This window comes from Empidonax traillii, unplaced genomic scaffold (assembly GCF_003031625.1).
Source record: "Empidonax traillii isolate 1590-97213 ecotype Southwest subspecies unplaced genomic scaffold, ASM303162v1 scaffold422:size936756, whole genome shotgun sequence".
In the NCBI taxonomy this organism is placed as follows: domain Eukaryota; kingdom Metazoa; phylum Chordata; class Aves; order Passeriformes; family Tyrannidae; genus Empidonax; species Empidonax traillii.
The window spans coordinates 191690-215398 of NW_020955615.1; the positions used below are offsets into that span (position 1 = coordinate 191690).

At 39.5% G+C, this 23709-nt stretch overlaps 1 protein-coding gene across 1 annotated transcript in view; it reads right to left on the minus strand.

The window, feature by feature from the left end:
- The window catches only part of PDE3A (phosphodiesterase 3A), an 81857-nt gene that overhangs the window by 16777 nt on the left and 41371 nt on the right, over positions 1 to 23709 (minus strand). The window contains exons 2-9 of the mRNA XM_027894238.1: positions 21503 to 21763; positions 18596 to 18750; positions 15056 to 15171; positions 11377 to 11596; positions 7609 to 7694; positions 6985 to 7154; positions 5487 to 5624; positions 252 to 363 (exon numbers count right to left, since the gene is read on the minus strand). Coding sequence (XP_027750039.1) covers positions 252 to 363; positions 5487 to 5624; positions 6985 to 7154; positions 7609 to 7694; positions 11377 to 11596; positions 15056 to 15171; positions 18596 to 18750; positions 21503 to 21763 — 1258 coding nt within the window. The remainder of the gene's footprint in view (positions 1 to 251; positions 364 to 5486; positions 5625 to 6984; positions 7155 to 7608; positions 7695 to 11376; positions 11597 to 15055; positions 15172 to 18595; positions 18751 to 21502; positions 21764 to 23709) is intronic.

The window sequence follows — 23709 nt, forward strand, 5'->3', positions numbered from 1 at the left end:
TTGGAGAGAATTTGCCGTGAATTGTTATGAAACAACATGAAACATAAAATGCATGAAAAAAACCCCAAACCATGAGAGGCTGCAGTTCCGCAACAGACTCTTACTAGAGAACCATCCATTTGGTTGTGATGTAGCAGAAGAAAAAAAAAGTAGCTGCTATAATGAGAGAAGGAAGGCTTCAATACCAAAGTGTGTGGAAAATACTCAAAAATTTAAGGAAGCATCATTATGGGCTGGGAATTTTTACTTACAAGGTATCTCTCGGTATCCGCATTCCAAGGCATGAAAGTAATTCATAAATTCCTTCACTGGTATTTTAAAGGTTTCAAACAGTCCCATGTCTTCAAAAAGCCTGTATGATACCTGGAAAAACAAACAAATAAACAATCAAAAAACCCCATGTTGCTAAATAAATCAGAAAACCTCTAGAAATTAGATATAAAACTCCTTAGGTCAAATAACGCCATGAAAACCTGCTTTCCTAGTAGTATTTTCTGAAGTTCACCTGATCCAGCTATAGCTGCAGCTATTTGCACTTCCACAGGAATGTGGCTACATAGCCAGATAGAAAAGCTATTACTATCAACCATTCCTCCTCATTCCTTTATTACACCCTTCCAGATTTTCTTCTCTTCCTTTCAGGAATATGCCCTCTCTGAAATTTCACAAGCACCTCAGAAACCTAGAAACATAAAGATGTTCAGAAGTTTCCCCACAAACTTCTCCAAGGAGCATCCTCGAGTTAATTCCCAGAAAAGGGGGAAACAAGTAAAGGAATGACAAAAGGAGTAACTATTTGGATTCTATGCATTATCTCCTTTCCTTTTATCTCTCATTTTGGAAGTGAAACGGAAAAAATGACTTAAATGGGATTATAGAGGCAGCAAGTGGCTTAGGAAGCAGAGCTGCCTCAAGTGTTCCTGTATGGAAAGATGACTGCAAACATCCAGGAGAGGATATATTGGAAAGGGAGGATGGGATAGATCAGTGAGGAGATGTTCAGGAAAGACGAATGCTCAGAAATGTAGACAGCAGCTGCTGCAAAATGGGCACTTTTGAAGACAAGTTTGAACCTGACATATAAAACAATGGGGCACAATAAAATCACTACCTGACCTTCTCACTTCTTTCACAAATTGGACCCTAAAGCTTTTCAGCTCCTTTATTTACTTACTGCTGTTAGCTAAGTTCTGTCCTTTTGATGCCCTCTGTCTGGTAATGAACTGCCTAGAGCCAAGCAGTTTGAAGCACATCTGGACTGATGAGTGCTATATGATAAGAAATGGTTCAAATTACCTTTTATGGTTTACATCTGAGTGTAAATCAAACATCTATCCACGAATCTTTCTGCATACTGTGTATATAAATTGGGACCCGTGAGCTGCCCCTAAAGTTTAATGAATGTAAACTTCAAATGCCCCTCCACTGTGGAATTTTACAGTAAGAATAGGAAAAAGGATATGAATTTGCAGCATTAATGATCTTCCCATGCCTTTCCTCACAGTCATTCCCCACCAGGAAAAACCTGCATGTGAACTAACTCTGGCAAAATGTTACAACAGGCAGTGATGATGCAGAGCCAGGCTGAGTGTGATGTCAGACCCCATCTATGATGACCCTCTAATGACCAATATATCTGACAGTTGGGGTTCTGCTGGTAGCCCCAGCTCTTACTTCTGTTCATGAGCTTAGAATAAAAGATAGGGCCTATAGAAGGCAAAACTTTACTCTCTGAAAACCCAATGGGAGCCTCCTGTACTGCAGCAGAGTGAAGAAAGAGACCTTACATATAATTTGGATTAGAATGTGCAAAGAACAATTTTTATCTATCTGGAATCATAGCTTAAGTATTTCACCTACAGAGAGATGAGGAATCTTACATTTTAGTTTTATATCAGTGAAATGTAAGCTTCTTATTTCCATCAGAATATTTCTGTATAAAAAGAGGAAGCATATAGAAATATTATTCTGCATCACCAAACCTTACTGGTCTGTACTAGCAGTACTGGACAAGTATCTTAAATAAAGCTTGTCATAAAAGCATATTTTTCCTTTCCTTGGATCTTGAGAGGTGGGCAATTTCACAATTGAAAAGAAGCAAAGTTGACTGTGATGGCTATGAATGACAGCTCTTCCACACCCAAGAAACTCATCTGGACATCTTGGGGATTTTTATGTCTTTCTCTTAGAAAATGGAGAGAAGGCAGAGGTAAGGGCAAGTCAAAAGGAGGAAAAAAGGGCATTGATGTCTTCCGCAAAGTCAATTACCTAACTTCTTTCATTAAAAAAAACAAAAAAAAAAAACACCTGTGTAAACTTTGTTTATTCATTGCTCTGGATTAAACATTTTAAAATGCTTCTGTCTTTTTAAATCTGTTCTTCCCAACCCTCATCCTCTTTCATGAGCTCTCCGGGAGTTAGGATCCCAAGGGCCGAGGTGTGATCCCTGTTCCAGGGACAAGCCCAGAGAAGCTCCCATGTCTGCCAGGTGCTTGGCAGTGGGTGCCCCACACTGCCCCTTCCCTCCAGCCTCCATTTGCTGCTTGTCCCTGCCACGACTGCTAATGCTTAAATGAATCATTTATAGCTCAGATATTTCTGGCAGTGCTGCCTGAAGAAGGACAAGCTCTTCTGCATGATTTGTAATGGAACCTGGTTTGGACACAGGGGTTGTTATTCACATGTAGCCCATCTCCTGGGTTTTGCAGGAGCACAGGGATGGCTCTCGTTTGAGCACATGCAAAGATTAGATTAGCAATTCCCTTCTCATTGTTTGCAGGCAAAGCTCTTGCACTACTTTTTTTTGTCTCCTGTATTTGCTTTCTTCAGATGTGTTTTTTTGAAGTGGTTGGCACCCCGCTCTGGCTCTGGCAAACACAGCTCCTCCCAAGGGCTGCTGTGGTGATCCCAGGAATATCCCATCCCCCAAGGATTGGTTTCCCGTGCTCCTTCACATCTGCAGTCTCTCTGCAGAAGCCATGTGTGACAATGAGGTGAGCACACAATCCTCTTGGCACCACCCAGACCCTGCAATGATGCCACCCTGCCCCTGCCACGGCTCCTGTACTGCCAGCATAGCAGCACCTCCACTTCTCATCTCTATGGGCCCAGGAATAAAAGCTAAACCTTGACTTCAGCCTGTACTTTTTTCATGTTATTTGCTTTCCGAGCCAAATAAGTTAATTTGCCACAGGTTTTAGTTTTACAGGAGCTGTGAGAAGAGTGTTAAGTGTGACTGAAGTGAGACTGGATGTACATTGCTCTCTAAACCCTATCATGCATCGTTGTTACTGCCACATTTAGAGTGCTTGCCACTGTACTTTGCACAGATGCTTTTGTGGTCACTGACTGGTTCAGGGTCTTTTTATATGTCTAAATCAATTTAACATTCCAAAAAGGAGAAACAGACATCTCAAGCAGCTTTAAAGATGCTAAGCCAGCATTTGCTTTCTAAACTGAATGCATCCCTAGAGGCACGTGTCAACTCTGCTTTGTTCCATCCCATAAATTTAACTTAGCAAGACAAACATAGTTAATTCAGCTTGTTAATTTACTTTTTTTTTTTTAATGGATGAGTCCATTTTACAGCAAAATACAGAGAATAAATCATTAGACCTTTTTTTTCCTTTGTTTAGAATATCTCAGGATTTAAAAAATATACAAGGAAAGAAAGTACTTTTGGCTGGAGAAAAAGATTTATTTATCTTTGTTCCCTTATTTCTGAAAATAATTTTATAAGAAATATCTGAGTAGGTGGGGGAAAGAACTAAAAGATCTATCTTTATTTTATGAACAAGGCTGAACTTGCTACATTCTGCCATTAGGGAGTGGGAGTTATTATAAACAGCTGTTACAGAAAATGTTGAATTTTGATCACAAATATTATTTCTTACAGCTTCTCTATTTTATTTTACAGGCCTCATTTTGTGGCACTGTGAAGTGCTGTGCACATCCTCAGAAGCTGCGCAAAAAGCAGATTTTGGGAGAGTGTGGAGCTTTAGTGCAAATTGAGGGAGGCACAGGGGAATTGTCCCCAGAGGAACAGAACTCCATGTAATTTAATAAAGTGCTTAAAACCTATAGAGATACCCAATGCAAAACCAGAAAAAATTTTGGATAAGAAAGATCCAAAAGAAAGTTCCAGAAAGTTCTGGCCTTATGTTTAATTTATCATTCTATTATTATTCTGTGGTATCAGAAAAAACCCTGACCCATATGATCCAGAAGAGTATTTTTAACACACACTCACTGTCCAGTGCAAAAGCGTCTCAATAACCACAACTGAATTTATATCAATATCCACATCCAGCCACACTTTGCCTATTTCTCTAACACTAACCCAGAGACTTGGCAGGCTGGTCAAACACAGATGTTGCTTGCCAAGCTCCAGAACACTAAAAGGCAGACAACTGAATATATTTGAATTCATGCCATGGTTTTCCTTGTTGACCATCGGATAATTGAATCGAGCTGAATAATAGGTAATCACCAAGGGACTGTGATTTGATACAGCATTCTCTGGAGCTCATTACACTGAGATCTGCCTGACACACTAACCTCTGTGTTTGTGGGGGGGTGTTAATTGTCTCTTATTGTACCAATTAACTTTATCTCTTCTCTCCAGCACTCATCACTACATAATGCCTTGTAAAGTGGTACTAGTTCGCTCAGATTCTCTTGGGCTCGTTTTCCTTCCATCCCTAAATAATAATAAAAATTATTTGCCTTTCTTGTTTAATAATCTTCAATACTTCCATGAGAAAAAATGGCTAATTTGTCAGTGTGCCAGGAAAAGGGGCATAACAAAGCAGAAAGTTCAGCCAGGAAAGTGATTATGGAAGTGACACTAATCCTGCTGGGTAGAGACAGGCTGTGTCAGTAACTGGATTCAACTCCCAGGAAGGAATAAAACTCTGATAGTTCTGATAGCTGAAAGAAAGACCAGCAAGCTCTCCCATCCTAATTCACAGCAAATTAGTCTTCCCTATGTAATAATTATATGAATTTTCTATCAAAGTTCTGACTGTTTAAAAATTGAGGAATATAGCAAGGACTATTTTTCCTCCCACTTTCTCAAACCCTGCTCTCTAAAGCTCTGTATATCCTGTACCAGTTTGCACATATTTACTGTTTAGCCCTCCCATGCTGTACCCTATGAGAAATCCTTCCACACAGAACTCAGTAAGGGGCGGCAGCACCTCCTGCAGATAGAAGAGATTATTCAGAAAGGTTCATGTAAACTCATTGCCAGAGGGCAGCAGGCAAAATAGGTGTGTGGTTTACCCTTTCACAGTTTTAAATTAGAAAACATAGACATTTAAAAGTAAGGAATGTAGTGAGATGGAGTTCATATTGTCAGCTCTGAATTAGGTGACAGGGATCACGATTCACTGGATGACCAGCTTGTAAGGACAGTGGGTCTTAACACTATGTCTAAATCTGTCAATATTCCAACCCAGACACTGCAGACAAGATATACCTCTCACCTGACTGAGAATCCGACCACATTTCTTTCCAATTTTTTCCACCAAATCAAAGATTGGGAAGTTCCAACTATTTAGCTGCTCCATCAGGGGATCGAGGTTGTCCATAACCAGAGGCTCAGGAGCAAGTACAGGCTTGTCCTGTGCCAGAAATCAGAGTAAAGAGGAGCATTAGTTCAGTGAAGCGTCTCATGCAAAAAATTATGCTCTTATCACATTAGCATCATCTGTAAGTCGATGGTACTTTACTCAGCTCAGTGGAGATGTCCTCATTTCTACCAGCCCTGCAGCAAGTCAATCTCCTTTATAATGTGTTTCACTTGAATGAATTGAAAATTCTGTATATGAAACATCAGTGTCTGAACTTATCCATGAGACACATTCATTCATTCACTCATAGGAATCATCCATTCATTTCCAAGGGAATCTGTCTTCATTGTAAAATTTGCTGCAGTGCAGAGGGAAAAGCTCTCAGTTTCTACTTCTCAGGACCCATTCATTACAATCCAACAAGGCTAATGAAGCTCAGTCCAAGTGAAGACTTTTGCTCCTTAAACTGAAACCTACCTGTTTTCCAAGGTCTGCAAATAAAAGATGGATTGTGCCCCTCCTTTCACATTTCTCCCTGCATACTTCCTAGAATTACATTTTACTAAGAAACTGTAGATGAATAAATGACAAAATGTTTCAAGCAAAATGCCTTTTCTCAGCATGTCCAACTCCAACAGATTGCAGCAAATTTTTCAAAGAGCTCATGCCAACTTGAATTTATTAATTCAGTTGTACAACAAACTGTGAAAAATGAAACTAAACAAAGCCTTTCTTCTGCATCTCAACTAAACTTACAGCTGAACACAGCAGCTGTATCAGCACTTATTCACTATACTGCAATGTTCTTATGTTTAAGACATGTACCAATAAGAAAATCTTGCAGCACCCTCAGACCAGTGTTCATTTATTTTAAAATATGGGCCACAGTATATATTAGTGAAGATTGCAAGCCCATTGAGAAGCTGAAGTGGCTGAACAGTAACACTATATATCATGCTGCCAGCCTGAGAAGATCATTTCTCTTCCTTCCAATCTATTCCCTTTAAAGGAAACTAACACAGAGGCCAAAAATTTCAGAAATGCCTAATGCTAGATCCATAAACTTTTATCCACCAAAATAGATGGTTAGTGTTTCATAAGTGGCCAGTGCTTAGCTGCCCTGACACATTTCAATGGTTCCTTTCAATTCTTGAAAGTTAATCCTCCTTCTGCAATTGTTGCTAAAACCATGATTATAACCTTTAGACAGCCCCAGGGTGCTGTGTTTTTTGGTGGTTTTTTTTTGTTTTGGTTTGGTTTTTTTGTTTGTTTTGGTTTTTGTTTGTTTGTTTGTTTGTTTGTTTTTTCTTTGTGGGAGGGTTTGATAGATTTCAATTTTGGTTTGGTCTTTTTCCCACTCTGTATCAGCATACACTCGGTCTATTGTGCGAGTGGGATTTAGACAAGCTACCTCAGGTGGTATCAAGGGATGCAGGATGATGGTCTCGGGCGTGTAGGACCTACAGACAGATCCCTTCCGTGTCTGCTCCTTGGAGCAATCTGTCTCGTCGTCGTTCTGCACGATGTCGCTGCTGTCGCTGTTGTTGGTCTCGTAGTCAGAAGTGGCTTGCGCGGGATCATCTGCAACACAAACCACAGAGCTCGGTGTGTGAACAGCAACAACTCCATGAAAGGCACCCTGTGACCTTCCGAATAACAGCAACAGGATCTCTGACTCATAATACATATGTGCTGCTTGGCTGGGTCAGAGGCTGGACAATCTGTCCCCAAGGCATTAAGGCATATACCCTGCAGAGTGTAAAAAAATGGGACCAGGAACTGAAGAGTAAAAAGATTTTGAGGATTACTGTTTGTGCTGATTAAGTCAAATGAGGGAAACCATATTTCTTTTATATTTTAACTCTATTTTTTGTTAGCATTTTGTACATGTTATACATACAAAATGGCAAGAAGCCTCAAAGACAATTTGTATGGTATCACCTACATATGTTCTCCCTTTATGACAGACAAGCATGTCTGTCCTTTCATTACTGCATTTGAAGGAATAAGGTGTTTTTGACAGACAAAGAATTACCTGTTCTGTTCAGGGTGTGTGTGGTAGCATCATTTCTGTTTAGTGTCCCATCACCAGCTTCTATTTGGTTATAGGGTCTGCCACAGCTGAAATACATCAAGAAATTTGCACAATCAGACAGTATTATGTAAAATGATTTCCTGCTGACAGCGCAAGATTATGTCATACAATATGAACCATGGTCCAGGGTGCATTCTCCAGACAAAATTACAAGAGAGACCTGAAATTTTATTGGAACTCAGGAAAATAAAAGGAGAAAAATACAAAAAGACCTTGGATTAACTGGCCATCACCATTAAATTTGTGTTGCCAAGAGTAAACCTGTAATATGTGATTTTCTTTTTAAGTGAATTTCTTACTCTCTAAATTTATCAGTTAAAACAGAAAATTAAAAAATATCCCGTTTCTGTACTACAGCTGCCTTATGGAAGTGACAACATACCAAGTACATAAGAACAAAGAGGGCATTTTGGACAGAACATGAGGTGAGTGATCTGACATCCAGACATTTACCAGTGAAATAACTAAACAGAGTTTGCTTCACCATACCCAGAACAGAAATACGTTCTGGGAGGGACCATAATATCATGGCCCTTTCAAATGTCTGGCTCTTCTCTTCCAGTAAAAAGCTTTATTCCTTGTGTGTGATTCCCTTTAAGCCCTAATTGTGAATTCAATACCAGCTGGAATGTTTCAAATTATAATGTCCCAATATGATTCAGTCTAGGACCTGAAGAAACAATGGTATATCATGAAAACATGACAGAACATAACAAATCTGAAGCCTCATTTAGCAGTATTATATCAAATCTGTCCCCAAAAAACTGACACTTTACATGTCTTTCTCTGGTTTGAGTCAGTATTTTGTGACATAGCTCATATGTAACAGCCTTTGAAAAGCAACTATTATAAAATTATTTTCATTGGTCAAACTTTGTACTAGAAACTTTGTACCATTGTAAGTTCAACATGTAAAAATGGCTGAAATCCTGTGCCAGAGGGGTTTTGACTGAGTCATCCAGAACATATCCTGGAGCTTGATACGCTCTGCAAACAAAATGAACCCCTGAAAGACTTTTAAATAAAAATGCAAATCTGTATTCAATGATACCTGTAGTGCATAGCCAAGCAAATAAATCATGTATCACTCAGGTTGCTAAACAAGATGAAAAGAAAGTATTCATTTCTCTGTCCTGCATTCCTTGTGATTTCCATAAGATCAGTGATAGAGAGCCTTTGATTGGGTGTAATGCCACAATGTTTTTTGCATCACTTTGAGTGCATCTCTTTATTTCCTGAACATATGCAAACTCACACTGATTTAATATGTATGGTCCACAAAACACTCTCTTGAAATAAAAAAAATTACTGAGCTAGCCAGCAGCACACTTGAAATCCTCTGTGTTGGAAGTAAACGTGCCCATGCAACTTTAACTCAATCCCTTCATGCACAGGCATTATAATACCCTCTTAACTTCAGGATTGTTTAATAGTTTTTGCACAGGATTCCTGCCTCATGCACTAAGCAGAATTAATACATGATTACTTACAAGTTATTTTACTGGCATTGCCTGGTGTATGTTCTTGTTTACTGTGGTTTTCAAACTGTGCTGTCCTACCACATTTCACCTTGTTAGTAAAAAAGAAGTACAGTAAAACTGCCATGTTGATGCCACTGCCTGGGTGGATCTGACTTAAAACACTGAACCCATCAAGAGTTCATTTCCTTTTCTGTTGTAGGGAGTGAGAATGGTTTGCTGGTGGCAGAGGTTTGCTGACTTGGCATTACTCCCCTGCAAGGCAGGTGTTTTGGCAGTAAACATAGCAGGTTGTACGCCATGAAGACTAGCAATCTACTGTGCAAGAGCTCAGAAATTGAAAATTTACTTCCAGTGTGTTAATTTAATTCTCACAACTTGTTAACCGTTTAATTTCTTTGTATCTGAGATTTTTTTGTTTTGATTTTGCTTTTTAATTGTGTCTACACTACTAATGGGTGCATTATTTGCATGCTGTTAGTTCAGTTTTTATCTGTGGATTTGACACTTCTATATACTAATGGTTAGAAATGTGACAGTGCTTGTAATTTTTCAGCAGTGACTTAAAGGAAGAGCGACTATTAGCACCAGTGAATGACAATTCTATTAGCAAATTACACCATAATATTTTAAATAATATTTTTTTTTTCAAATAATCAACAACAAAGTCTGGGTCAGCAATGTAACTATTTGCAATGCTTACACAGTCTAAGCTTTTGAAAATAAGCAAACTGAACCCTCAATTATGCTGTATAACCTACATAGATCCAATAAGACAGCACCCACACTAAAGTTAATGGCCATTTTACCAGTAATTACAATGAAATCAAAGTTTGCACATATGAAGAACATATATTTCATCACTACCTACAACAACCTTACATTGATTTTTTTTACATTTTTAATGCAACTGTTAACCATTCTCTTTAATAGAAGGCTTCCAGACATAATTGTTACTTGTGAAAGTAATAATATTTTGTTGAAGTAGTAATAAAGGTACAGCTTAATAAGACAGTAGCACCTTTAGGTTATATTTATGTTGTGTAATACAGCTTTCATTTCAAATTATTCAGCCCAAGTCCCAGTTTTGCTATGACTTTGGAAAACTTTTAAAAGCACTTAAAATTTCTATTTAGTCATCTAAATCCAACTTAAAAGCCTGTTAGGATCCTAGTCTGAAGTACAATGAAGATGATTCCCTTGAGCAAACTTGCAGTCTCAGTTTGACTTTCTCACACCCCCTCCCTTGTCCTGCACTCAGTGTCCTGAGACACATCCACAGCCACGTGACTGAAGCCAGAAAGGAAAAATCATTTCCAAAGATAGTCAAACTTGATATCAGTTAACCCAGCCTCAGATGACATGCTGTCCACTATCTGGCCATTAATCACAAATCACTGCTATGTCAAAAAGTGACATCTAGTGAGTAAGGTAACCCTGAAACTGCACTGGAAAAGGTTTAGAAATAGCTGTGTTTTCCACTGTTCTGGACTGGACACATATTGCAAACTCCACTAATACAATTTAGCAACTGAATCCTTTCTGAGAAGATAAGCAGAACAACTTTCTTTCCAAAATGCTGATTTTGCAAAGCAGGATCAGCCTGTGTTATCTAATAAAGGGCTACTAAAGTGTGAAATTAAACTGTGTTACTCTTAGTATTTGAAAGAATTTATCTGCAGTTGATTTCTGAAAAAAAATCCTGACTGCATTTAATCTGACTCTGCCTAGGGAACACAGGATCCACTCCTCTTGAGAGAATGCTCAAAATTATGAAGCCTTCAGGAATTGTTGGCACATCTTTACCAGAAGCCTACAGGCCAGAATCTTTTAAACCCTCGCAGGCAGATTTTTCTATCAAACATCAGGTGCCTGCTGTGGAAGACTCGGCCTGTGACCTGAAGCTGACTATTCATATTAGGGGGCATGGCGTAAAAAACACAGATTGTTACCATGAAATCCAACTTTGGGATCTGCAAATCATTGGCAAAGAATTTATTTATGAATCAGAATGTCCATCTGACATCAGTAAAAGCAATAAATGTAGCTAACGCTCTTCCACTTAAAAAGTATTTTGTAGCACCGATCTACACAATAAGTCAAATACTACAAACTTGAAATGTCAATACACAATACTGCAGTAAATCACAAAATCTTGTATGTGGGCCGAAAGAGCATGTTCCTGAGAACAATGTGAAATTAATCTACTCATGTCAAATTACAATCTTACCTGCTGCAGATGACAGAGGGGCTGATAACAGGATCTGACAGGGGAGGTGCACTCTGAGAAGATGTTAAGACTTTGTGTGGCTTTAAACCCTGCTTGGTGTCAGTATCTGTAGAGTCTGGAAATGATACAGAAGATGTTTTTCCAGTAGGACTTGTGGCAGGGGTCCCCTGAATTGGTGAATGACATGGGGAGGTGAGAGGTGAAATATTTGGTGGGATACCTGGCAAGAGAAAAGAAGAGTCTTATCAATTAACAGAAGTGGCAAATGGTTGCATTAGTTCACTGCGCAGAAATACTCCTCTTGAGATGCACAAGTACCATCATAACTTCCAAAAAGAAAAATAAGAGAACACCCTGCTCCACTCTGAGCCAAGTCCAGGGCTGTTACAGGCAGATGAAATTCCATCAGTATCAGCCACTTCTACCTGCTGAAGATCTGGCTCAAAATACAAAGCATATTTTCCCTTGAGCAGGATGCACTAACTGACAGGCATGAAATGAAAGGCACGTGTTAGTGGTGTGACTACTGGTATCAACATGTTTTACTGACAGAGACACCACCAAACTCCAAATAAGCAGTTCCCAGCCCCATCTGCAGATGCCAGATCCATCTTTGTTTTGCTCTCTCCATCTGTAAAGCTGGGACAAGAACAGCTTACACACATTCCCAGAAAATCCAGATTTTTGAAGACTAAGAATAAACCAAAAAACCAATTTTTAGTGGTCACCCATTATATAAAATACTGCACTTCTGGTGCCATTTCTGCACTCCTTATAGATTTTGGCCTGGATCTTGTGCAGTTTGAGTTTAGTTTTCAATATCTGTTGCTCACTGAGGGAACTTGCAACCATTACCTGTACCACGTGGTACTGTACTCCTGAGCTAGTGTATCATGAACTGCCAATATCCACATGTGTGAGCACCAGTGAGATGTAATTCTCTCTCTCCCTTATTCTGTCTAAGCACCACTGCCAAGATGAAATGCATCAGCTGGTCCAGAGCTTGAAACAAAGTGCTGCCTTTTTTTTTTTAATCCACTTTACATTTTTCTAGTCTCAGACAAAATTCCGGTCAAAGCGTAGAGGGGCAAACTTAATCTATCTTGAAAGGAAATGCGCATAAATTGAGTTACCTCCTGTTCTAAAGTTTGTAGGAACTCAGCCCCAGTTAATTTACCACATTCATCTTCAAAGCCAAATGATAGAAAGACCTTAGGAACTTGAAACTGGTTTATGTTTGAATTGTGCCCACTATCTAAATGTATTCCAGACACAAAAATTATCTTACAATAAGGCAATATGTTGGCTTATTCTAAGTTTATGAAATGCTAACCTTGCAGGATATGTGTATACAGTTCCAGTGTTTTTTCCTGATAGAAAATTTCTGTGATATGAGGCTAAAATATGATTTATTTTTGATAATCCAAGAGTTAAAAAAAAAAGTTCTGACAGTTTTGGAGCTGTAATTTGGAGACATCCAACATCTCCTCAGTTTTGATTAGGTATTTCTTCAGCAAACATGTGGTATGTATTACTGTCTTAATTCAGTGACTGAAAGTAGGATATTATGCTTGTCTTGAGATCAGAAAACTACAGCCTTCAGAGCAATTAAAATGTTATCAGATGGCCGTGACACAGGGAAATTGCTTTAAAATACGGAAAACCTCTGTTTCTCATTTATGAATTCATTGAGATATTGGCTTTCCATCCAACAAAAATACGTCTCTACATTTTGCAATCTGTTAGATGTGCAGGAGATGGAGTATTATTATTATTATCTGGTTTTGAGCTACATGTTACCAGGTAATATTCATGGCTCTTAGAGGATACAATTCAGAAGATACAATACATATGGTCATCTTTCAACAGTTAAAACAAGTCCTGGGAATTTAAACAGCATTTCTCACAATAATGTTTCTAATCACAGCTGCCTTTCTACTGCTTCTCTGGGCTCCTGTCTCCTGACATATTTTTTTGTTGTGTGTGTTTTTGGTTTTCTTTTTTTGTTGTTGTTTAAAGAGTAATTTTCCAGAGTAGGTGACCATAAATAAATAAATTTACAAGAAAAATGCAAACCTATTTTCAATAATCTAACATTTAACCATTACTGGCAAACGTAAGAGTAAAAGTGTCTTGCTACAGCAAGGAATTTTGAACAGTCAAGATAAGAGAAGAATAAAAATACAAAGAGAAATTTTTAAGTACATCCATCTGCTTAGGTACTCCAGAACTTCATATGTGCAGTGTGGAAGATATAAAACAGTGACTTCAATGTGATGTGAAATGACACATGAAAACACTTGATTTTTTTTTTTGGTGAAAATAGATATAACTAGCAGCTGTTTTCATGCATAATTAAAGACACATTTTATAAATTAACAGATTTACAGATTTAGCTAGATGAACTTCTACTAATAATTATTGTATCTTGCAAATGGGGCTAACATATAAAAGTCTATTTGCAATTAACTATTGCAAATTGAAATAATTATTTAGTTGGAACATGAAAACAAATCGTAACTAAAAATGCATGATTATAAACAGCCTAAAACATTGAAATATCAATCTCCTACATAAAATCCTGACACAAAACTTTTATTCCTCTCCATCAATACCCCTAGGAACTGCTTGTGATGGAATGGAGATCCCCCTTCATCATGTGGGAGCTCACATACCTGGTCAATAGAGATGGCTATTAACACTTTCTGAAAGCGGATTTTACTATATATAAAACTGACTGATGAGGTTGGTAAGTGTTGTTTTCCAAATACAAAATATTATACACCCCACCCCTTTCCCTTTGAATTCACTTGGTAATCTCCGAAAATTACAAGTCTAAGTGTAATATTTGTTGTGTTTTAAAACAATTTCCTGGATTCTTGGTACAGTATCTCCATTATTTTCCAGGTTTAATTTATTCAGTTGCCTATGTGCCTATTACCTTTTAAGATAATACTGTGTCACTTAGTCTTCCTTGTGATAACACAAAGCAGCTTCTGTACAAGAGGAGATGTTGTACAGTTCTCCTCAGTTTGAAAAGGAGATGAGATGTGACAGTGTTAGATACACAAAATAATTGTGCAGCCATATCTTCAAACCCATCTCTAAGTTGGGATTCTCTGGCTTTTTCAATGTCAGGCCTCAGGCACATATCAATTTCCACCTGATAGGTAGGTGGCCAGTATCTCTGAGTAACATTATCTCAACATTATTCCATGTTTGGAAAAAACCCGGGCTGATATAAAAAAGGGAGGCCTTGTGATAATTTTGAATTGCAAGTTAAAGCATGAGTAAACATTATATGATCCTGCATTTTTACAGGGAGGAGAACCACATTACTGTGGATTAAGGCTGCTTCATGGATGTCATATCAAACATTTCATTATCAATTCCAAAGTCACCTTCTCAGTTTCTTTCCCTAGTTAAAACAGGAGTAATGGGAGGTTTTTTTTGAATCTCAAAAAGCAGAGTGAAAAGCCAAAACATTTACAATGGCATCACTATGAGCTATAGCATTTTAAGACACTGTGTTGTTTTTTCTTAAATCCAGGAAATAACTACATCATATTGATGGAAAAATAAGAAAAGAGGCAGACTGGATAGAGAACAAAAGCAGTTGCACTTGCTAGTCATGGGGAGCAGCTACGTGAGCCTGACAGAGCCACGGATGCCCACTCACCTTGCCGGCTCTGCCTTTTGGCATTCAGGTGATTGGTAGAAGACATGGCATAGGAGGTGGAGAAGGACCTGCTCTTTGAGATTGTCATCAGAATTGAGCTGTTCCAGGAGTCAGGGCTGCAAAACCAGAGCACAGACAAGCACCATTTGACACAGGAAGAAGCCTCAGTGGCAGATCTTAAGAGGTTAGGAGAGCTGCAGCAAGAAATACGTGATACTGGGATAGCACAAAATCTGACAAGGAGAACAACATCTATGGGCTGGCTGAACTGCAGTTTGTGAGGCATTCAGTACTGTGTTCAGCAAAAATATTTACAATGTGGACACTCCAAAAGCTGGGCTTCCTTTGCTGCTCAGGCCTATTCGCTTTATTTATACAGATGCCTTCATTATATTGTTCTGACAGTACGCAGAGGCTCAAGAGTTGACCTGAAATAAGTTAAATTTATATTCTCTTTTAACACCTCCCTAAAAGAACCAGAAATGAAACAAGTTCTCAGTGTAACTAAAAGCCCAGTCTCCTCTGCTGCTGGTGCCACAGCAGATACCCACCAACCCTTAGGGCAGCAGAGGAGCTCCTCAAGAGACCAGAGGGGTCCAGAAGCACCCTGCATGGCCATGGCTCCTGGTGTGCCTCTTCATGCTCTAGCCAGCTGAAATGCATGCTGCATCCCCCCAAAAAAATCCTACTGACAGACCCTGAAGACACTGGTCCAAGAGAAACATAATGAGGGAAAAAATGGGGCATGTGGAACAAAGGCTTGTCCCCCATAACAGCATGGGCCCACGCTTTCAGCCTTCAGCCTAGAACTCTCCACCAGAAGAGGCCAAATTCTTCTGTACAGCAAGAAAACTGTATTTATGATTGTTCTCAAGTGCCACTCATCAAGTTTCAGCTGCTTGCAGGGATGCAGCACTGGCTCTTATGAGGCAAGGCCTGTGAGCCCTCTGGACAGATCCACCAGGCATCTCAGGCTCCATGTTCCCCCTCACAGCCTCACATGCAAGTGTTGAGGTGACACTTAAGCCAGAAGACAGATTTTTAAAGTAGCCTAGCTCTGGCTGAACTTGAAAAAAAAGAGGAAAGTTAAAAAACAAAACAAAACAAAACACTGAAAGAAAAGATCTTGTAACACTGTGTTACACCTCTGCAAACATATTGTTTTGGAAGAGAAGTACTACCTACAAAAATATTTGCTGGATATTTCCACTGGCCCAAATTCCTATAATCTGTGATGAGACAAAGAAAGAATTCAGATTTTAAAAATTTTTCTTCTTTTTTTTTTTTTTAAATTTTGTTTTATGGTTTTATTTTGTTTTTCAACTGACACAAAGAATATCACACGCTGGCCACCGTAAAGTTCAAAAAAAAAACCCAACAAAACAAACCAAAAATCCCCAAATTCTTTGACTTCTTAAGGGAGAACCACTGGATATAGAAGTGACTAAGGGAGAGAATGTGGAAGCTCTATTATTTTTTCTGTACCATTAGAAGCTGTAAGAGGACCATGTCTTACCAGTTTATTGACAGAGGGTTTGAAGAATACAATATTACTGATCTCAAACAGAAATTTAAGGGGGATTTTTGCAAATTTGTGACTGCGGAAATCTAGAGATGATGTCCCAGGCTCTGAGGAACAAGTTGCAGATTTTGTAACTGTGGCATCTGCCGCAGGGAAATCCCAGTGTCAGTGTCTCTCCTACTCTTCAACCCATGAAACATTTCTTTCTCTGTGACCTGTGGAGTGCTTGAATTTGGTTTGGTACAGGGGAAGTGGCAGATAATCAAGACTTTTTCTCTCTCAGTTCAAAATTCTTCTCCTTGAAAGAAAATCTCTCTTGGTCTGCCAAAACTTTTAAAGCTAGACTTATAGGATCCATTTTTTCCCTTTCTGGAATACACATTGTTTCTCCTACTGTAAGAGAAGTACTACAAACAGTAGGCTGGGAGGCTTGACAGAGCTATAATTACACAATTGGCGACATTAAACATAGGAAGAATTGATAGCCTGCTTAGTTGGCTCATCGTGCAGAGTTATGTAAGAACCGTAGGAAAGGACCAACAATAATATTTAATTGCTCTCCTTCTCCCTCTGATTCCCATCTTGGGATGCTTACATACTACGTGAGACTGGGATCAACAGCATAAATCAAATACACCCTGGGAACCACAGGTCGGCAAGTGAAGAGCATTTCCATTTGGTTCTAGCTTTTACTGAGATAGCTGGGACTCCTCACAAAGGGAATTTTGGCCAACCACGTATTTTTCTCGCAGTGTACTTTGCAGGCTGCCTTGAGCACCTTGATGCCCTGCATGAGGGTCTCCTCTGTGGGAAAGGTTTATGTATCTGGAGGAAAGGCTGACCTGGGAAGAATGCAGCTCTCTGGGGCTGTGTTCACACAAGCTATTTAACAGCCAGCACTGGTGATGCCAGGCCCTCTCAGGTCCTATATTTTTCTCTGCTACCAGCATCGAATTTTGAATTTTAGAAAAGTATGTGAGTCTTCTGATAACATGACTCTAAATTCTCTTCTTGAATTTGGTGCTTTGGTTCTGATCTTTCTTTTCCCCAGAGCAAAGCATGTCTCTACATTCTCTCCTCCAGCTCCAAGATGATAACTCTTGCTCAGGCTGGGGAGGGGACCTGAACTTTATTCTCTCAGGGTGGCACCACAACTGACTGCCCTCCACCCTACTTTTGAAGGCTCTGCCACTCTCTGACTAGAACAGAAGAATACTCATGGAGCCAGAAAGGAGGAAATCCTGTTGAAATAGCTACACAACATGATCACAGTTAACACTGCCTGGGAGCTAAGCCTTTCTTGTCACAGACAAGAGCTCTTTGCACAAGGCTTCACTGGCTGTGACCAGATTATCTGCCACAGACCCTGTGGAGGGTTAAAAACAGCTCAACTCAGGCTTTATGGCAGCATGGAAATCCCAAAATGTGAGGCGCATAAGTCTGAAAGCCCTCAGACCTCTGCAAATGCCCTAAATAAGTCATCTGCTGGCTGTAAGCAGCTGAGCATACACAACTTCTTCTCCATTTCATGTGAGGACCATGTATTTTATGATACTGGTTCTGGGATCAGGCCCTGAGAAGAAAGAAGAATGGAGAAGTGCTTTATGAACTGGTTTAATAACAGAACCACATCAACACTAGGTGTGTTCTTAGAAATGGCTGGGTTACTTGTTAGAATTTTTTCTTGGCTGGGCAATACCCATGCAGGGAACTGCTGCTTATCAAGAAGAATTCAACCAGGTATTTTGCCTTTCTTCCAATTTTATTGTGCACTTCTGCACTTTGTTAGCATAAATAGATTTTCTAAAACTTATTTTACTTCCCAATAATACAAATAATTTTGGCACAGTCTGACTAAACTTAGGAATGTTGCTTCTTTGGCAACCCAACTTAAAGAAACGTGAAGAAGTAGTTTTAACACACTTCACAGCCAGCATTTTTGAATGAGAGACCATCACACAGAACCAAAGACATCTACCCAAAGAGAAACATAAAAGAGAGAGGAGGTAATTTGTAACCTGGATGAAGATGACTCATGGGGTTTGATGCTGGCACTGCGATCCCTTCTCACTGGAGCTGGCTCCAGTGTAGGTAATCCTGTGGCTGATGTTGTTGTGGTCCAGGTTGAGGACACTCGTCTCAGCAGTCCTGGAGGCAAACTTCTCCGTAAGCGCTGAGGAGAAATCAGTTGCTTAGAGTTTATACCAGCTTACAAACCATTCAAATGTGATAAACCATTTCCATTTGATTAATTCTGCCTGACAAGAGCTAGTGAGGTAGCTCAAATCTGGATTCTCCCAGGTACTGTGGTGTCTTCATTCTACTCGAATCAACACACGCTTCAAATGCTTGGAGGGTCTGGATCATCCTCTCTGTTTCAAGTTTTAAAAAAGGTCTACACCCACAGCCCCATAGCCACAGAAGTTCAACATCTGATATGGCCAAAGGCATTTAAACAAATTAGCAGGGCCACAAAGGTGGACTGGAACATCTGTCATACAATGAAAGGCTGAGAGAGCTGGAATTCCTCAGCTGGAAGAAGAGATGGCCCAGGGTAGATCTTACTAACATATACAGATACCTGAAGGGAGGGTGCAAAGAAGATGGAGTCAGGCTCTTTTCAGTGGTTCCCAGTGAAAGGACAAGAGGCAATAGGGCAAAAATTGAAATACAAGAAATTTCATTTAAAGCTAGGAAAGTATTTTTTACTGTGAGGATGACGGAATATTGAAGGAGGTTGTCCAAAGAGGCTGTGAAGTTTAAATTCATGGAGATACTCAAAACCCAACTGGACATCCTCCTGAGCAATCTGATCTAGGTTGAGCCTAGAAAAACCTTCTACATGAGGGACTGGACTAGACAATCTCCAGGTGCACTTTCAACCTCAACTATTCTATGATTTAAACTGTAACGAATTCTCAGAATCAGAAATTCAAGGCAAGAAAGGCTGTATGAAAGGGACAGGAGCTCCAATTTTTTCCTTGCTGTATCTATCAATCCAAAGGTCACCCACTGAAATAAAACTCATTCTCTGGGATATGATGTCTCTTGATAAGCTTAGAAAAAGCATCACTATTTACAGTAGATTTTTCTTGACCACCCTGCATTTTTCTTTCACCTAAATCTTCTTTTCCTCCACTAACAGAACTCACATAGGTTTTTTTTTTTATTTTTGAAGACAGATATAATAAGGGATGATGATAAAGAGTCTTTTTGGATCCAGATTTGCTGTTAGAGATGCTATAATTTTGTATGATGTTTCTCTTGTAGTTCTCATGAAATGTTTATAGTTAAGAACTAAAATAAATATATCTCTGCAGTGGAGATCTTGGACTTTGCCAGAGGGTTAAGAAATATGAGATGGAAGACACCTGTGGTTCTGAAGCTCAAACTTGAAGAAAAATATGTTACCATACCATCTCTTTACCCAAAAATAGTGTCAGATGCTTAAGGCAAAGACTCTAAATCTATATTTATATAAGTAAATAAAGGACTGCAAATTATTAGTTTTATGAACCATAATACATTTAAAGGTCAGTGAACTCCTGTCAAATTAGATCTCTGTAGCATTAACTCATTTCTTCATCCTTCATTTCGCCTCTCCTCACTAGGTATTATGCAACAACAAAGTGGTATCTGCTCCCTGTGTTTGCTCATGTGATGGCAGTGTTCTTCCACTTAACTTTTCCCCTCAGAGCCCAGAGTACAGCCATGAGAGACATGTTCACTAAAATAAATTGGGAAATGTGCTTAAAAACCCGTGAACATCCATTTCGTACATACAGCTGCTACATAGGCAAATAGGGTAATAATTACCATCACACCAAAATATAACAAAAACAAGAATCACAAGTGTTGCAATTTGAATGCCTGGAAATGCTGGAATGAATGCTGGCTGTGCCATTTAAACTGTAAAAACATAAAAGCATTTGCCTGTGCAACGTACTTTGCCTGTATTTAATTTTAGAAGGGAGACTGCAGTACAAAAGCATTTTGGTTTCCTTTCAAAAGTAAAATGTAAGCCTTGCAGGACAGCTAATTAGCCACAAACCTACAACTCAAATTAACTCTAAGCTCTCTCTAGCTGTTCACGTACTAAACGTGGGTAGCTAACACTGGTTATTTCTTGTCAGATTCCTGAGCATTTATAAAGCCATCTGTCAAAGCAGTAATAGATAGATTTTTTTTTGGTTCAGTCTTTTTTTTCTTTTCAAGACCACTTCTCACAAGTTCACTGTAGTTGTCATACTAATGATTGTGATAAACTTTTTGTTTGTTTGTTTGGTATGCAGCATTTTAAACTTGACCCAAAGACTTGGAGGTCATCAATAGGGAGTTCTTCATTGCCTACTACAGGTTGTCAACTTCTGGCTAAGGGAAGGAAGAAGAGACTGAAATTCATACAGAATTTTAAATTCCAACCTTTAAAGTGAGCAAAAAGGTCCCTCATATTACTGCTTATTTCCCCAATGCTCATTGTCTAGGATAGTCACCCCGCACACAGTGGCTCAAATCTTTTGAGTGGGAGGAGAATTTCTGTGTAAGAAGCGATGGGGCAGACCTGTGAGTCTGAATGATAAAAGGCTTCTGCTTGCTCTTCTCCCTGTCATTTCTTCTCTCAAGCTCCAACCAACAGCTGCAAGAAAATATGCACACCATCTGTGTGATCTACTGTGTGTCAAACACCATCTTCTAAACATGCCTGAATCAAAGAAAACCTGGCCGTGAGTTGAGGGATACACAGGAACTGTGTTACTATGAAACCAACCATGGATTAGCTGTCCTTTACAATAGAGTGTCGCTGGTGCACAGGATGTTAATCTGAAGCAAACAAGCAAAAATCCCAGTGATGCCTCTCGATGGCCCAGTGATGTACCTTTAGGGAGAGCCAAGTTACAAGATGACAGACAGGCTCCAGTACTCACCTTGGGAATGGCCAGTTTCTCTCCTTTTTCTGGACATTCCTCCGAGTCGGAGCAAGTGTAGTTCTCACTGAAGGACACCAAAGGATTCACCCTTGGCTTGTGGATGGCCTGGAAGGTTAACTGCGTATTAAGCAGGTTGCTCACTGTTCTCAGCGATGTGCACACGTTGGGGGGCAGTGAAGGATCGGCCAAAAGGTCTGTGATGAGCCCATGTGCTTCTCCCATGACAGCGATATCCACTGTGATACTGGTACCAGAGGACTAAAGAAGAGAAAAACAACAGAAGTGAACAACCTGCTGAGCAGTATCTAAAGCTGTGGTGAACTCTCTTCACAATTTTTGTTAAAGTGGTTACCCACAGAGTGGAAAAATAATAACATGAAATAATTCTTTAAATAAGGAGAATGCTGCTGAATAGATTGATCATCAGGTGTAATGCTCACATTCTGCAAAGACTTTGGGATTCCATCATATCTGATTTCATCGTTTTCACCATCTGCAGCTGACAACCCATCCAAATGAATTGTTCAGGCTCCCTACAGAGACATAGTCAATGGCCAGAGCTATTTGCACAAATAATTTTGGAGACATAGCTTTGCATGGGATGGGAGGAGTCTCTCTTGAGAGATGCCTGTCTACTGACTACAGAGGCATCTAGAACAACTATTCAATGCTTACACTTGGATGAATGAAATTAATCCCAGGAATATACTGAGATCTTTAAAATATCACCATGCAAATAAACTACAGTATTCTGGTATGGTGGCAGCAACATTCTTCTCCAAGAAATTGCATATTGGGCAGCTATAACAAATCTGAGATGGAGTAAAAAGTGGATTTTTCAAACCTTATTTTATTCACATGGAAGTGATGAGAATAGCTACTCCACAAACTTGTATGACCAATTCAGATGGTCCTTACTTTCTCTTGGGTTTGAAATATATACCTACTTTACATATATCATTTAGGAAGAATTATTAACTGAAGTGATGTGTAAGCAGAAGCAATATCAGGGACCAGGTCCTATCACTGGCAGATCTTACGCAGCCTAACCATGGATATAATTGATGGGCAAATGATGCAACGCAAACCAAGTGTGGCCCAGGCAAACTGTCCTCATATGTGCAGTCCATTTATCACAGGCACAGGTAATTTCACACAGCTATAGCACTGGGCTTTCAGTGCATGCACAACAGAGTTGATCCATTAATGCATCTTTGAGTTTCTCCAGAACCTTCCCCACAATCAGCAGCTTCAACTACCACCTGTCTCGAAAACCAGTAGGGCACTGTATTGGCAATAAAGGAAACAGTATATTGCCAAAAGCAGGGAAGTTGTCAAGTCTGTGAATTGACACATGACATATGATACAATTGCAAAAGATTGAGGATCTTTAAAATCTACTACAAGAACAGTGAGACTGAATGCACATAGAAGTAGAACAACTAGAAAGGAAGGAAGCATATGGAGATTCAATGCAGCAGTGACATTTCAGCCTCACTAGCTGGTGTACAAAAACCTGCCATAAATTCTGCATGAAATTGCTAATTCAAGGCACTCCAAGAGTGACCATTTTTCCTCTGCTGTGTTTCTGATACATAAGCTTAAGCCTGCTGCTACTGTTCGGGACTTACAGCATGTGTACATGCAGTTTGTGCCAGAGAGATCACTCCAGTAGATTTTGTACTAATTTACTTTCAGGTATTTATTAGACAATATTAAAATATAGGGTTTTATAAATGGTGAAGTTATGTTTGTGAGAAGAACAGATGAGGTTTTTGAAGTGGCAAAGACACAATATGGAGAATTGGTCAGACTTAGCAGGAGAGTGATCAGAGCCCCATCCAGGAATGACTCACCAGTGACAGTGTTTATGGACCTCAAAACACAAAGAACAGTGTAGCCCAGCTTGACACTGCTTCGTTCTCACAAAAGGCCTTACAGGCAACAGAAAAGTATTTCTGAGGAAAGTGATATATGAGCTGAGTGAGCGAAACTCCTCCCCATTTGTGTAGCGTGGACATCAGGCCCTTGGCAAATAGAAGTTTCACTCCACTGATCCACTCCTTGTGTTCTACTTCTCGCTATCACAGGATCCCCTCCTTGTGTCCTACCTCTTGCTAACACAGAAGTAAACTGCAGAACCAGAAGAGACACCTCCTAACTCACCACCCTCTCATGAAACCAGAGAAACAGCTTCTTCTTCC